The sequence below is a fragment of the Asparagus officinalis genome, chromosome 8 (assembly GCF_001876935.1).
Source record: "Asparagus officinalis chromosome 8, Aspof.V1, whole genome shotgun sequence".
Taxonomy (NCBI): domain Eukaryota; kingdom Viridiplantae; phylum Streptophyta; class Magnoliopsida; order Asparagales; family Asparagaceae; genus Asparagus; species Asparagus officinalis.
The window spans coordinates 55,047,432-55,064,848 of record NC_033801.1 but is presented as its reverse complement, the minus strand read 5'-3'; the positions used below and the strand labels follow the sequence as shown (position 1 = coordinate 55,064,848).

General features: G+C 43.8%; 1 protein-coding gene across 1 annotated transcript in view; it reads right to left on the bottom strand.

Annotated features, from left to right (window-relative positions):
• Window positions 1–1,200, bottom strand: part of LOC109821262 (2-hydroxy-6-oxononadienedioate/2-hydroxy-6-oxononatrienedioate hydrolase-like) — a 96,588-nt gene extending 95,388 nt beyond the window's left edge. Inside the window, exons 1-2 of the mRNA XM_020387444.1 lie at window positions 1,095–1,200; window positions 678–737 (exon numbers count right to left, since the gene is read on the bottom strand). Of these exons, the coding sequence (XP_020243033.1) occupies window positions 678–737; window positions 1,095–1,200 (166 nt within the window). The remainder of the gene's footprint in view (window positions 1–677; window positions 738–1,094) is intronic.

Genomic DNA, 17,417 nt, shown 5'->3' with positions numbered 1-17,417 from the left:
TCGGCCAATATGCAATCGGTGATCTTGGACCACCAAGTATCGCTGCCCGGCGCAGAATATACCCACCCCGGGGCTCTGAAGTCCTTTGGGGGAAAACTCCCACCTACTCGAAAGAAGCGGTGACGGAAAGTCTCTGCTACCGCCGTCGACTCCCCTGCAGGCGGCTCGTTAGACAATAGGCCAGGGCGCAGACCCGTCACGCGCTTACATGAGCCCTCCACCCCATATCCCGTCGTGGAGCCTGTAAAGACACCACAGGTGACCCCGTCCTGAGTGGGGGTCAAGTCCCAGTTCATCACTCGAGGGACCGCGAAAGACCGTAGCCCGACGATCGAGAACCCCCTCGGCATGACGGGAAGGTAATAGTGAGTCCCCTCCACTATACGACAAAACCCAATTCTTTTTTTTGCGCTCGTTGACAGCAATGGCGGGAAGGATCGATGACAGAATAACAAAATAAAAAACTCCGCCAAACCAAAAACTGAGGCTTCGACAGCTCCGCCCTGTCCTCGTCTGTCAACACCGCGTCAGTGGTCAACTCACGCCAGCGTCAGGTGGTCAACTCACGCAGCGTCAGGTGGTGCCCATCGGTGACTCTCCTTGTCGAGCCAACCACGCTTATCTGCGGAGAAACGCGGCACCGACCCAAGGAAGAAATCGGGGAGGTGCTGGATTACCTTCACCTCTGGCGAAACCGGTGGCCACGCCTTTTGGGAGGGCTTGGTCGGAAAGGTCGCCTGCAAAACAAAGTCAAGAAAAATTCAGGAGGCCCAGATGCAGATCCGCCTGTCAAGGAGCGAAATGCGCCCGACATGACGAGACCCGCTTGCATAAGCCATGTTCGCCTTTACTAGACGAAAGTCGAACTCGCCTGTCAGAAGACGAGTTCACCTTCGCCTGATAAAGACCAATCTCGCCCATAAAGGTTAGAATCGCCCAAACGCAGATGAAGGTAAAATCCGCCTAGAAAGGGGCAGTTTTACCAAAATCACGGGGACTGCCTAACCCACCAAGGCAAAATGAGCAGCACTCATCTTCCTGGCACGACAGCGGTGACCAACATGAGAACGTTAAAGCAAACTTTCTCAACTTACCCGAGCGCGCCTCAGGCACATCGGCGGTCGCACCGGCGGACAGGCGATCGGAGTAGCGTCCGGGCCCCTTTCCCTGCACTTTACACCTCTTAGATTTCGGCGCCATTGAAACGAAGCGGGAATTCTTTCTCTTTGGGCAGATTTTCGCACACCAGTAACTTTTCAAAAAGAGGAAAAGGACGAAACCTATTTTAAAGGCGAAAGGGCTTGCGTGGCTCTGATGCATTTGCAAAGCGAGACACATCGTGTTCAAGAGACGTGGCCACGATCGAAATCGACGGCCCAGATTGTCCTTCACAACTCGTTCTACAGTTGCGAAAGAGTCATTGAAAAGGGGAACGGGCCGGTCAAAGCCGCGAAACCCGAACCAAACCACGACTTGATCTAGCGGCCGGGTTCGAAAACACGGCCACGATGCGTCGTGGGGCGAAACACACGAGCTGACATCATGTTGTCGAGTCACGATCACCACGACCCGACGAGACCGCGCCGCCTTAGCTAGGAAGCACGAAGCCCTATAGGCAAGCACGTGGCTCATCTCCTATCAGATTTGGTTCTGCTCCAAAAAAGGGGGGGGGGTCTCGCCTACGAATACTTGGCCCGACCCCACGAGTCGCACGAAATTTGGCTCCCAAAGACTAATTTTGCCTTGACGATTCATTCGCCCTTAAAGGTAAAATTACAAACGGAGCCAATAGAATGACCTCGCTTAAACGGTTAAACCCACGCCTCAGATGGCTAAGGGTTAGAGCAGAAGTCTTAGCATTAAGCCTAAGAGAAACTGTTCAGCAACTCATCATACTGAGGGAAATAGTATGGCTAGCCCGATTCAAACGGTAATCGGTAAAGGCACATCAAACCCGTTGATAGCTGAGGGTTTGCTAAAATCCTAAAAGAAATCAAATGCGCTTGCTTCGCCAAGAATTTCTTCATTCAAAGTATTCCAGACCACACACGAGCCGGTTTAGGTCTGAAAACTTTGAAGGGGGTCTTGTAGACGGTAAAAAATACCTCCATGGGCTTACAGGAAATTCAAGAACTCGCACGCTCAGTTCTCTAGCATGGGCCTAAACCGTGTAGACGTCAAATGTACTCGGTTCTAGGTTCGCCTAACGATCGGCTCGCCTGCACGAGTTGAAATTAATTGGGATAGCGGAAATTCGCCCTTCACACAACTCGCCTGCCCGAGTCCGAAGTCGAATCCGCCTGCAAACCTCAAGGCTGCCCGTATCCACTACCCCACGTGCTGAGAGGGGCCTTCCCATCTCTCTCTCTCGACCCGAAGGGAGAGGGCACAATAATCCAAGACCATCAAGCGGCAGCTCACAGCACGCACAGTACGAAGGACTGGACGGGTGTCGAGTCGACCTGAACAGTCATAAATGTGACTCACCTCGGCTATCTGAGTCAGAAGACGGATCCGCCAGCATTCGGCGAACTGTCCAAACCCACTCGAGTGCCAGAGACGTGCTTTCCCGCCGCTCTTGCCTGAAGAGAAGAAGACACAGTACTCCAGGCCCGCTGAATAGCCGCCTGCGGTACAAGTGAGCGGACAGGTGTCGAAACAGCTTGCGCCCTCATAAATGCGGCTCACCTCAGTTGTCCAAGTGAGGTGACGAAAGCCGCCGGCGCTCGGTGGTTGGTCAGAGCCACGCAAGCATTTGACAGCCGTTGTCACGCATACGAGGAGGGGCTTTCCCACTCTTACGAAACATGATACAGAGCACAGCTCTTCGAATGACCGCTGACGGTACGAAGCAACAACGGGACGTCTCCGAACAACGTATGGTCACATCCCATAAATCAAGGAGAAGTCAAGCTGTCCTTCTTCCATTTTAAAAGCCTCTTCCAGCAAGCTTTGAGAGAGGTCAATCAAGGAGAAGTCAAGCTGTCCTTCTTCCATTTTAAAAGCCTCTTCCAGCAAGCTTTGAGAGAGGTCAAAGAAAAACTCAGAGAAAGGAGTTGAGACCAAGCTGTTCGCATAACCCTTGTGTTACAGCGCCATTGCCTAGTTCCGAGCTCCGATCGCCGGCGAACTAAGCAGACCCGAACTCTTTCGACTCGAGCTTCTACCGAGTACTGAAGCTCTCCAGTAACCTCGATCAAACGGTCCAAGGGAAGCAGACTCGACACGAGCATCGAGCGAAGCGTCCTATAGCCACCTAAAGACCCCACACAAAACAAAGAAGGCATTCCCTCTGCTTCTGTTGTAAATATTTGATTATTAGTTTGTAATAAGCTTTCTTATTAATACAAACGAAACTCCCTGTTCTCGGGAAATCAAATTTTCACCCTACAGAAACATTAACTATTGTTACGATGTTTTGGCAAAAATCATTTTCATAGGAAGAAAAACAAACTGTGTGTGCATATATGTTGAGCTTTAAATATAATCACACAATATACGTTAACAAGCTTATGATTACACTTAAAGGAAAGCGCACACATGGTCTTCAATCTTTAACTCTTGATGTATATAGCTTTTCACCATGTGTAGAATTCCTAAAAGGGAAAACAAGCCACAAATACTAGAAAACAAATTAGTCATAAATTATTTGGCAAATCATCATCAAAACCAAAGGGCCAACAAGATTTTGGCAAGGGATACTAACTATCACATCTTCCGTTGCTTCCCTAATTTTGAAGGTGGGGTATACGGAGCAACGTTCCAGGATGTGGTAGGTCTTAACGGATTCACTCAGCTGAATGGGGATGTTTTCCGTTGGCTACTCTACATCAGGCCAGGTTACTTGATTTTTCGACAAGGCGGGAAGTGTTTCATTAAACCTTATCAACCATATAGGTTTGCTCGTCAATTTGGGTATGACCAGCTATACATTGGGAATGCTCAACCTTAACTTGCAACTGTGGGCAATCTATATGAAGGAGCGAGGGCCTGGTACTATTTAGTGGCTGGTTACAGTACCAAAGCAGTCTTCAAGCTCCCCCACAAAACACCTAACTCTTACACTTCTATGGGTTTCTACAACTGGTATTCTACTACTTCTTAGGTCTCTAGCTACAATCTGAATACGTCTTGTTTGAAGGAAATCAGACGTATGTATGCTTCTCGGAGAGGATCCAAGACGTCTCGCCTAAGAGGCATTAACGAGTACTTGTCTTTTGAGGACTCGCCTGCTGGGCAAGAGGAGGAACAAGCAGCTGAGCCTATTCAGGCGGAAGAACCCCAAGTGGTTGATACTCCCGCAACAAGAGCTACTGGAAAGAGGGCTCTTACGGTAGATGAAACAGGCCAATACGATAAACGGGCTCGCCGAAAGTTGACGATTAGGTCTTCTCCCATTGAAGGCCAACAGAAGCCTAAGTTGATGGCATATGCTTTTAAGTCTACAGAAGAAGAAAAACAATAAGAGTCTTCAGTCGCGGGCCTTCAACACAGGACCGTGCTACGTTCAAGTAGTCTAGCTCTGTCGAGTGAGGCTTCTTCTTATCATCCTCCTGAAGACCAAGAGGGTGAATTAATGACTACAGATGCGGAATCTACTTTGGTAGTAGGCTCTCCTAAGGCTCCTGTATTAGAACCAAGGGGCCTCGAAGAGAATCAATCCCATCCTCCTTCAGCTCTAATGCCACAGGCTGGCGATTTAAGACTTAGTCTGACAACGGGACTCATGACTAAATTGACTACCGTCACAAGTCTACCTGAGTCTTCAGCTATGCATGATGACGAAGAGGAAGTAGATTATGAAGCCTCCTCGACTGGTGATGCAGTTGATGGCGATGAAGGTGATGGGAGTGCTAATGTTGATAATGTTAGAAGTGGTGATGAAGAGGATGAAGAGCATGATTCTATGGACGACATCACAACTTTTGATGACTCCCCTAAGATTGCGTCAGATAAAGTGTCTGCCCATATTGCTTTTTCTATCACCGATAAGCCTGGTTTATTTCAAATTCCCCTACACCTTCCTTCCGCGTTCCAACTATTTTTCCATGCAGGTTCGCCCACTCTTAAGACTACTGTCGTGACTCCTCCTCCGGAACAGCAGCTTGTGCATGTGTCGACCCCTTTGCAAGAGCAACCTTCGGCTAGCTTATCAAATGACAACTACTCCACCGGTAATATTGATGAAGATCTCGCTTGTACCAACAGGGGCTGTCAGTGTGCCAGGTCCATCTCAAGCGAGGGCCATGATGGCCTTGACATCAAGTCCTTCACACTTGGATGTTTCTTTTGCTTCTGCGACTTCTACACTAAAAAAACTTGTTAGCATACACTTTGATACACCCGCTTCCGGGACCCTGGAGCCGTCTTCGATTACTATTTCTAGTCCAATAGATGCTCCTGACTTCCTTCATATCTCCCTGAATTATTTGAATAGTCTTGCAAAGAAAGTGATTAAAGTTGTCAGGGCTGGTCGGGGCAGCTTTGATTCCTTTAAGTCTCTTTTAGCAGTAGGCTTGAATCGAATCAAAAGTTTTGGGTGATGCTCAATGCTTTGAACATTGTTCGGAAGCCATCTCTCGCTTAGAAGCACAGTTCAAATACTTAGAAGCCCTCGGTCACGTAGACATTCAGACACAGATTGTGTCTACTTTTGCTGACCTTCAAGTTGAGAAAGTGGCTCACCGTGAGGGAATTGAGCGGGATCTAGCTGAGAAAGAGCTTCAAGTTACATGCTTGCAAGAGCAGAACGGTCTGAGACAAAAAGAAGTGGAGCTCTCCACTGCTTCTCTGGACCTCATTCGCACAAAGCTCGTTGAAGCTGAGGCAGAAGTACTGAGATTGAAGGCTCAACTTTCTCGTGAAGAAACCATTGTCAATATACTTAGTGCCAAAAATGCGAACACTCTTTTAAGTTATCATAAAGAAGCTCAGGCTCTTGAAAGAGCGAAGAAGGAGGTAGCCGTTGCAGTAGCACCAACTGAGGATGAGCTGCGAAAGAAGGCAGAAGCTATCGTGCGGGCCAACCACGAGGAAAAGCTATCTGACGTCAAAGCTCAACTTGCTTCTTTTAATTTAGTGAACGAGTGAACTTGATCTTGTATTGTTCTTTTAATAAGAACAACTCTGTTTTGTATCACTTTCTTTTAGCTTCTGAATAAAAAGTGATATTGGCTTTTCCTTATTTCTTGCATATATCATGTTCTGCTTTGAAGTAATGAAATTACCTGATAACTGCCAGAGGTGTGATTTTAACTTAGCATAGATTTCCACGATAGGTCTGATTTAGAAAATTCTTTTTATTATCATTTAAGATAATTCCAAAAACTTTCCCTTTGCTAGGGATAGATACTTGTCATTCCCCTAGGATAGGACTGACCAGTAGAATTCTTCCTGTGTTACGCTTTTGTTTTAAACACTGAAATAAGTCTACAAGTACCAGAGGTGTGATATTAACTTGGCGTGGGTTTTCACATAGAGTGAAGTTCAAAAATTTTCCTTGTTATCACTAGGGATAATTCTGAAAAGGGTTTGACCCATTGGGGATTTTATGAGAACACTTGTTATTCTTATGTAGAGGAATAAAAAGGTTCAACTGGGGGGTTTAAACTATCAGAGGTATGATATTAACATAACAGGAAGAATATTACGATCGGGATAATTTTAAGGAACTATCGCTCTATTGAGGAGAGTCGATAAGTGGATTTGTCAGAGGTGTGATATTAACGTGACAGAAAAAATATTGCGATCGGGACAATTTTGAGGAACTATCTCTCTATTGAGGAGAGTCGATAAGTGGATTTGTTAGAGGTGTGATATTAACATGATAGGAAAATTATTGCGATCGGGACAATTTTGAGGACCTATCACTCTATTAGGGAGAGTCGATAAGTGGATTTGTCAAAGGTGTGATATTAACGTGACATAAAAAATATTACGATCGGGGCAATTTTGAGGACCTATAGCTCTATTGAGGAGAGTCGATAAGTGGATTTATCAGATGTGTGATATTAACGTGACAGGAAAATGCTTTATGTGATTTGAACAAAATTTGGAGGCTTTAGCGTCTCGCTAGGGAGAACTGCTAAATGATTTTATCGTCGGAGTGATGAATTGTGTTACTTGTGATTTGAACAAGATTTAGAGAATTTTATCACTCCACTGAAGGGAATTGATAATTGGTTATTTGCTACTCTGGTGGGGAGAGTTAGTAGATTGACCATGATCTGAGTGATTTTGGAGACTTCTCGTTCTATTGACAAGAATTGATAAGTTAGTTTTAACAGAATTGTCATCGCATTGAGAGAGATGCAGGCTAAATGCCAATTCTTTGGGGATGATGATCGTCAGAAGCGTAGTGCTAATCTGACTAGGGTTTTGTCAGTTGAAATAATTTAGACCCTGCTAAAGAGACACAAAGATTTTGATTAACACTCTATTAAAAGGATTCATGAACTTAGAGACTAAGTGTCATGTTTGAAAACACAAGGGTGGATCCTCTGTTCGGAAGAATTGCAACACAAAGGTGACCTTTGCGTTTGAGGTTCGAAACGCAAATTTAAGAACTCTCATAATGCCGGTCTGAGCCTAGCATTTGAGAATTTGAACGCAGAGGTGAACTCTGCGTTAAGGTTAAAGTCTTAACTGACTTTATCCATAAACACTGAAGATTGCGTTTCAAAAAGTGGTTAGGATTCTCTCCTAGAATCCCGTACAACTTTAATAGCTTGACACTGTTATAAATAGACATGTATGGTCATGTCAAGAGTCATTCGACTCTTTCCACTTTTGGCTTGGTTCTAAGAATGAAAGTCCTCATTTAATTCTGATAGGATCTCTGGTAAACTTCATCTTTTTCGATCGACTGCATCAATGGTGCCGCGAAGGATGATCTAGCTCTAAGAAGGTCGCTGGAGCGATTCAGAAACGCCGTTGGCCGAGGACACCGGCGGTGTTCTTGTTCCTACTGGCACGTCATCCTTAGCATCACCATCGTGTGGACCTTCCTACCGTGGTAGGTGGTGACCATAATAACTTGTCTTTACAAGTTTTCTGAAAACTCTAGATGGGTTCTTGACAACGAGGAAGATGACTCGTTTCTGTTTGATAAAAATGTAGAGTTGGGACTCTGTGTTCATCATGAAACGCAGTGTTGACTCCTGCGTTTGAACTCTAAACGTGGGTTTCAGCCTTTGCGTTAAAATTTTATAACGCATGTCTGTGACCTCTGTGTTTGAGATTTACAACACAAGGTTGGCCCTCGTGTTCAATACTTAACACATGGGGCCTGACCTCTGTGTTTTTAGTCTGTTCTTTTAGATTTATGTCAGCAACTTGTTTAAGATGCTAATCTTTGCTTCTCATTTTGTAGTATTCTTTCCTAACGTTTTTGCAAGAGTATCATTTCGGCTATATTGGTGGTCCCGACAAGGGTGAAGCTTTTAGTTTTCATGAACGGATTCTGCTATGCACTTTCCCTGACCCAGAAAGGACGCACATGATCCGATTTCCCTGATGTTCTACTCTCAAGGTTCTGCTCACTAACTTAGATATAGAGACTCCTGCTGACCGTGACCAGTTTGCAAAACTGGCATTCTTGTTTGGAGATCGCATAGTGGCAGATGAAAAAGTTTTACACGTGGAAGATTCCAAGCTGCTGCGAAGAGTCAACAATTGCTTCCTCTTTCTCCCTAACATGAAGAGAATGTACCCACTTTTCTACTTTTTGAATATTAGCTACCACTGAGGGTTGTCTTTTGATCTAGTCAAAGAAAAGGAGAATGTGTCACTCGGATCTAGTCGACGAGATTGCATAAGGACAATTAAAGGGTTTGAGGCCTAGTAGGTTTGAGAAGAAAGCTCTCGTCCAAGAGGTGCAACTTCCAACGAACATTATATGCCAGTTTATTACCACTCGGGTGAATTTCCCGCGTAGATGTTTAGATCCCCAGGATGGGTTTGCTTCGGAGAAGGGGGGTGGTGGACTCTGATGGTAGATTTTGTCCTTGAGGAGCTTAAGGAACCACTTGCTCAATCAGGCCTCACAGTCCCAGTGTTGGCTACTCGACGTGGGATTGTTCAAAGCTATCCTAATTTCTTCACCATGCTGGAGAGATACAACCCAGACAGCTGCACGTTCTTCACACCTGTAGGGGAGTTAGGTTTCACTCTCCATGAGATGCAAGCAGTATCGGGGCTGCCATTCGGTCGGATTCCCTACGAAGACTTCATCCCCACTATTGAAGAACTCTCTATTTTGAGGGTGGTACACCTAGAAGTTTATGCAACTTTCTGGGAGCTAATGTGCCATTTCCAAACCTGTGCTCCAGTCGTTGGGATGTGTGGAGGGGGTATTATGCATACTGCATGGGCGGACAATCTTTTTCAGAACTTAAGTTAGAAAGAGGAGGCCGTAACCCGCCTTGCTGCCATTTCTCCTAAAAACGTTAAAGCCTGAATTAGGACTTCCAACGCTACTTACAAGAACGAGCATGTAGAGGATGGGTTCGAGGCTAGTGTCAAATTTGAAAGTTTTCACTATCAGGCTACAACTCCTATTTCTGACGTGACTCTCCTTGCTGGCTTCTTCATGATCTGGTTAAAACGGTGCGTAGTACCATCGAAGTCGATTGAGGCGATATTAGCTGAGGTCATATACCCAGCTGTTCTATTAGCTCATGGGAGATCGGTGAGTCTTTTCACTGCTATGGTGAGCTGCTTGCAGAGCAGCTTACGGGCGTTGACCTCTGAATTTGTTGACGTCCAGGAAATTAATGTTGCTGGGAGGAAAGCTTGGAAGACTTCCCAATCACGTGTACCAGTACCGTATACATATCTAGTAGCCTGGTTTGTGCTTCATTGCCCTTCGTTGATGATGGGGGTTGCTGAAGACAATGAGGTCGCTGTTCCCTTTTTTGCAGAGGTTGGAGTCGGCCACATGGACTAATATTTAGATAGTCAGGATTCGACAGCTTTTGTCTTAGGAAGACAATTATAGAATTTTCTGTTGCTCCCCTTATTTTGATGGAGCTGAAGAAGAGGGTACAAGCTTTACGGATGTACTTTTCGATGACTCGACATCTTTAGAAGAAGGCACCTTCAGATGGCTTCTCATGATTAGATTGGGTTACCTGGTCTTTCGCTTGAGGGAGAAGTGTATTATTGAACCTTACATGCCTTCTCGATTCGCCAGGTAGTTTGTATATGATCAGCTTTATGTTAGAAATCCTAACCCGACATTGGCTCAAATTAGGAATTTGTATGAAGGAGCTCGTGCATGGTACTTCTTCTCTGCCGGAGGGACTCATGCGCACTTAACTTTGCCTTACTCACCGCCTAGCTATTCCACCGTTGTGGACTTCCGCGATTAGTTTGATAAGGCTTCTTGAATCCCAGAATACAATGTGTACACTTCATGCATAAGTGAGATTCAAGAACTATACAAATCGAGGAGTGGTTCCACCAGGACTCGACTACTAGGGATAGAGGAGTATCTATCCTGTGAACGGGAGGCGGTCGGAGCTGGAGAAGTCCAAAAAGAGTTGCCTACTATTGAACCTTCTAAAGAAGAGGTTCCTATAGGAACTGAAGAGGGGTTATTAATTGCTAATCCTCCTGAAGAAAAGGCGACTGATGAAATTCTCGGGGAAGCACCCACCCTTGAACCTCATTTGTTAAGATCCTCAGGGAAGAAGGCTCTTACTGCCACGGAGGACAACGAATATAATAGAAGAATTCACAAGCGAAAGTCCGTTGCAGCTAGAAACTCTAAGAGGGTCAAGTTGATGGGGGACGCCATAAAGTCTGCACCTGCCGCGCTCTAAACTAATAGAGAGGACGAAGCACTTTGATCAATTCCTTTCATTCTTGAGGGTGTGGGAGCCAAAGAGACGTTGCTCATTGGGGGTTCAGAATCTGTTTCTCCCTCTCCAGTCCCGAATTAGGGTTCGTATGAAAACTTTCCTTCTAAGATTGTTCCTCAATCTTCTCGTAATGAGTATACGGGTCTGATCTATCCGACTGCTCCTCCTCCAAGTTTAGAAATCTTGAGGAAACTCATCGAGAAATTAGAACACTAGATACAAATGATCATTGATGTCGTCAGTCTTGGGGGAGTGGGTTTTGGAGTTTTCGAACCCCATCTAATGGGCTTCCTAGACAAGATTAGACGCCAAGGCAATGCGCTGTGGACATCATCATTTTGGAAATGGAATTAGAGATGCTTTCGATTCTTCAACACGATGATTTGGGTGAAGAAGTGGACTAGGCTCTTTTTGCGGTCAAAGCTTCGAGAGCACAACGCCATGAGGCACTTCAGAAGAGCTTGTCTAAGAAAGAATCTCGTATTGCCAGCCTACGGGAGGAATACACTCAGATACAGATGGACATGGTGTAAAGACCATGAATTTTAATACTAGTTAAAATAATTTTCTAGTATTTTAAAATATTTAATTATTATTTTTAAAAGAGTATTTGTATTTGTCTCGATTTTCTATAATTTTCTCTAATTTAAAAATCTAATTATATAATTATTTAAATGATTTTGATATTTATAAATTTATTTTGAGCAGTACAAATTTCAGAAATTAATCTGTTATGTTATCGGTACTATTATGTATTATTCTATATAATATGTTGTATTATTATACTATTACGTATTATTTCATGTATTATGTTGTATTATTAATTACGTACTATTTGTGTAAATTATTGTATTATTTTGACTATTTCGTATCAACTGTTGTATTAGCACAACAGGTATATTTTTATTTGTAGATAATTATTATATAATTAGTTTAATTTTTAAATACCCGTAAATAATTTATTATAATTAATTTTATTTTAAACCCTAACCCTAACCCTAATATTATATATATATATATATATATATGTAAATGAAATACTCGTAACCAAACCCAAAACCCAGCCGCAACCCCATCTTCTCTCCTCTCTTCTAACTCGCACGCTTCTCTCTCTCTACTCTCTCTCGTCTTCTCATCTCTCCTCTCTCTCTCTGCACTCATCTCTCATCTCTCGTCTCTCTCTTCTCTCTCGGCTCTCTCTTCTTCATCTCAGATTCTGCACGACCGCGCTCGCGACCAACTCACCGCCTCCTCCTCGTCGGACCGCCCGCTCCGGCCTGCACCACCACCAACCACCCTTCCATCTGCCTCCCTACATACTCGCCATATCACCCCCGTCTTCTTCTTCCTCAAGCACCACTCACCACCACCGACCTTTCTCCCTCCGACAACCACGACCCCCACAGCCACCGAGATCCCCTGACCTGCCGCGACAATCCCCATCTCTCTCCCGTTGCTCTAAACCTCCACGAGCCGCCCCGTCGTCACCCGCCACCAACACGTGCCAGTTCACACGCCGAGTTCCAGATCAACGCGCCAGCCACCAGCTTCCGCCTCGTGGCCACCCAACCCCATCGGCTTCCTCTCTCCCCGCTGCAGCTCGCTTCCGTCGACCCCGTTATCGGAGTTCGGCGTCCAGCGTCGTTTTCTCTCCTGCAACGCAACGCTAAGTCTCCGTACTGCCCCTGAGCGCCACTGAGCCCGCTCGCCACCACAGAGCGCTTGTCGAGGCCTCGCCGTCAGCCCGAGCCCCGAACCGGCTTTCTACGTCGGGTCGATCTGGGTCGTTAGGCAAGATCTCGAACCTTGATTATTTCATTTTAATTATTAGTTTATCGTAAATTATTATATGACTCGTTATTCAAATTTTTTGATCTGTTATGAGTTAATTAATTAGATTAGTCTGTGATATATTATTACCTGCGTGGGATTGCTTGACATGAATAACTATGTGGAAACTTGTTGTTTTATCACTTAGTTGTTATCCAATAGGAGAGACTGTACATGAAGACGACTTCTGTTAAAAGTATGATTTGTAAGCGTGCTTCAAAGCATAGCTATACTCACTCGACATCGATATCCCAATGTGAGGAGTCCCGAGTTCCCTTGATATCGATATCCCGGTATGAGGTTTCCTTGACTATTACTATTATAGCATCGACTAGACGATGCACTCTTGATCGGACATGTTGTGGATCACGGTTATTTTCATAGTTTTACAAAAATCATTCCACGGTAACTCAGTGGCTAGTGCACAATATTTCATGTACAGTTACGTAATTAATATGACAAACATGGGGTTATAAAGGGGAATTGGACGGAGAATATAGCATGTATATAAACGGGCACAGCGCTTTCTTGTTATCGTGATATCGTGAGTGTTATATACATGGGCCAGAGGGCTAATACTTGACTTGAAGGCGGCCCCCGGATAGGTTTACGGGGACCCAATTATATATATGAAAATATTCTTCCCCAATTCAAATAACATGTAAAACAAGAATAATATGCTTGCGTGTCTTATTGTGGACTTTGTTGGTTTTGTGAGATGTAGACTAGTTGTATTTCTGTTCATACATAGATCGTGATTAATATTTAATCATCTACAATTTGAGACATATGGTATATACATGAGGGTTTCCTTGTTTGGATTATTTCGTTCGACGTACTACGTCTCAAGTTATAGGTATTTAAGTATTAATTCCATCTAGTTGTGTGATTTGGATACTTGGATGATTACCCTGTTGTCTAGCTGCGTGATCTTGACACTTGGATGGTTTTCTTAGATTCTTCTGATGATTTTATTCTAGTGATAGTTTGCATTTAGATTATTAGTAATTCATTTGCATGTTATTATTATTATTATCACTGTTTTTGTTTTGGTCGTTTGATCGTTCCTATTTCTCTCTGTGGGATCTTACTGTGTATCATACACGCTGACGTACACCTGTTTTTATCTGGTGTACGTCAGATTTAGGGGATGAACAGCCTCAGTTCGGGATAGTACAGGAGCCAGAGGATTTGCAACAGTAAGGTCTTCCAGATGGACCAGAAGAACAATCTGAAGCTTAGACTTTTTCTTTCTGTAGTAGTTAATGAACGCTAGATCTCTTTTGTAGAACCTTACTTTAGTCTGGTGTTGGATTTAGTTGTTTTAGCAGTACTTTCCTTTTATTTCTGTTGGACTATGTATTTTATATTTTTAGTTGGACCGTTTTGTAATAAGGGCGTGTTTGACCCAACTCTGTGTCTTGGATGATATTCTAATTGTGATATGTATCTTTTCCATTATGAGTTGTTCATTATATTCTTGTTATGTGTGATCGGGGACCTGTGACTTCGTATATTATATTTTTGACGCTTAGCGTATTAGATTGAGTAGAAAGAGTTTATTATTTATTTCTACTCAACCTAATACGTCACAGGCTTGTTCACGTTCAGTTTCCCCGGTATTTTGGGAAGCGGGGCGTGACACATGGGCTGTCTTGCTATGGGTGTCTGGGATGCTGAGGCGACCACTGCTCGCATGGGGGCTGAGCTAGCTTGGAAGAAAACCTAGGTGGTTGAGGATGTGGAAGTTATAAAAGGATTAGCTGCTCACAGCGATGGGGTTTTCAAGGAGTACTGCAATGAGCTCATCGCTGCTAATAATATTCGGAGAGAGCTTGCAGAAGCAGCACCTGATGAAGAGGAACTCAAGAGAAAGATAACTGAAGAAGTCAAAAAGCTCATGAGGAGAACATATCAGCGTTGAAGTCCAAGCTCAAGTCCTTTAAGCTGATGAACCCTAATGCTTAAGTTTTGAATTGCTTTTAGCTAGGAAATAATTTTGTATCGTTTTCATTTCAATTATCATCATCTTGTATAAGATTAATAACATTGAATGAAAATGATATCATTTTGTCTTTCATCGTCTCTCTTGCTGAATTTCAACTTAGGACAATGAAGAAAAGTATTGCAAATGCTATAGGTGTGATATTACCTTAGCGTAAATTTGAAATTCTCTTTATTACTACTTAGAATAATTCTAGAAAATTTTAATCGTCAGAGGTGTAATGTTAACATGACGACATACAAAGTAGGGAAACTAAATGATTATCCCCAAGACAAATTCTGAATAGGCAACCCCCAGCCTGACTTGGCTGGAGATTGAGAGAAAAGAGAGCTTCATTGCCTACAGAAAGTATTTTTTTAAGAAACTTTCCGTTAATTGGCATCATTAGCCTGTCACCTTTTTGATCAATGAGGCGATATGTTCCATTCGAATATACTGATTCTATCATGAATGGCTCTTCCCACTTGGGGTTGAACTTCCCTTTGGTTTTGTGTGTCATCACCATGGGTCATCTGATGGCCAAGACCAAATCTCCTTCTTGATAATCCATTTTGTTGTAGGCTTTAGAAATCCGAGCTTGATATAATTCAATCTGTTGCTGACCTTGGAGTTGTTTGTCATCTAAAGCTTCAAGTTCCTGAAGACGCAGTCGATGTTTCTCCTCCTCTATCATTCCGGTCATGATAGCGACTCTCAGACAAGGGATCTGGATTTCTAATGGTAGCATAGTTTCGCAGCCATATACCAAAGAGAATGGTGTAGCTCTTGTAGGGGTCATTACCATTGTGCGGTAGGCCCACAGACATTCGCCGAGTTTCTCGTCCCAATCACATCAGCTCTTGGAAAAGAATTTTTTGAGAAGCTTCACAATGGTCTTGTTAAAAGCTTCTGTGAGGCCATTTGCCGGTGGATAATATGCCGTAGATGCAACACTTTGGATTCTAAACTTGTCACAAAACCTCTGAAATGCATACCTGACAAATTATGTTCCGTTGTCGTGGACTATTCATCTCGGGACTCCAAAATGGTAGATGACATGATGTTTGATGAATTTAATCACATTCGAAGTCTTGACTTCTTTCAGTGGGATTACGTCCGCCCATTTGGAGAAGTAATTGGTCACGGCCAAAATGAATCGATGTCCCTTAGAAGTCGAAGGAGAGATTGGTCCTATAACATCCATTCCCCACATCTCAAATGGCCAAGATGTAGATGTGGGATGTAAGTTCCTTGGCACTTGATGAATGAATTCACCATGGATTTGACACGTGTGACAATGTTTAGCATAGTCAATTGTGTCTAAAAACATTTTTGGCCAATAATAGCTAATTCGTCAGAGGCGATCTCCCAACTTAGCCCCGGGTTGATGAGCTCCGCACATTCCGTCGTGAGCCTCCTTGAGGGCCTCTTTTGCTTCCTTTCAAGAAAGACAGCGAAGCAAAACTCCATCGTGTGATTTACAATACCAGATTTGGAAAACCGTATCATAATAGAATCAGAGGGCCTTTCGTTTGATAGCGGCTGCTTCCTTAGAATTACCGGGAAAAATCTCGTATAAGACGTAATCGATGTACGGGAACCGCCAATCCCTGGGTTCAAACTCCATTGAGGTCGTGCAGACTTCTCCTATCATTGTTTTGTCTAAACATTCTTCTAGAGGAAGCTTGGAATAATATAATTCACATCCAGTAATAGGAATTGTTGTTTCAGCCTCTGGTGGTAACGCTAGTGAGGTTGCCAGCGAGGCTAAATCATCTGCATAAGCATTCTGAACTCGTGGGATATATCCAATGAAGAAACCTTCGAATTTCTTAGTCTGCTTTAGCACTGCGAAGCAGTACGGGATCAGATCCTCGTTGCGCACTTCGTATTCTCCTCAGATTTGATTTACGATGACCTGAGAGTCACCGTAAGCTTCGAGATGTCGAATGTTAAGCTCTTCGACAAATTGCATTCCTAATAGCAGAGCATTATACTCAGCTACATTATTGGTGCAGGTCTCGATCAGGGAAAATCCTCTCGGGATCACATGACCGTTCGGGGAAACGAGTATGACCCCCACTCCTGCAGTAATTGCTCCATGAGGATTTGCTCTGGATGCACCGTCGAAGAATTATTTCTACACTTGCACAATATCTTGAGTTATGCAAGCTTCAGTAACTTCGTCGGGCAATTCTTCATGCAGCTTAAATGTCCCTGGTACCGGATGATCGGCTAGGAAGTCCGCCAAAGCTTAACCTTTGATAGCCTTCCGGCGCATGAATTGCATGTCATATTATGATAGGAGGATTGCCCATTTTGCAAGCCGGCAATTCAGAGAGGATGGTTTTGTCATTAGGACTCTCAAAGGATTTACCTTAGATCATGAATTGTTTGTCCAAGCAGGTAATATCGCATCTTTTGGATGGTGAATACCAAAGCGAGATATTCTTTTTCAACCGGATTGTATCAGTGTTCAGCTCCCATCATGGTCCTACTTAAGTAGTAGATTGCCTGCTCCTATATTTAGTTATTATTTTGGGCTTATAAAGCTCTAAGAGAATGATCCATAGCTCTCACATATAAAAGGAATGATTTTCCCAATATCGGGGCCACAAGAACCGGCGGTTGAGTGAGGTATCTCTTAATTTCCTCAAATTCTTTTTGACAGTCTCCATCCTAAATGAAGGATACTCCTTTCTTCATGAGCTTAGAGAAAGGTTGGCAGCATCCCGAGAGAT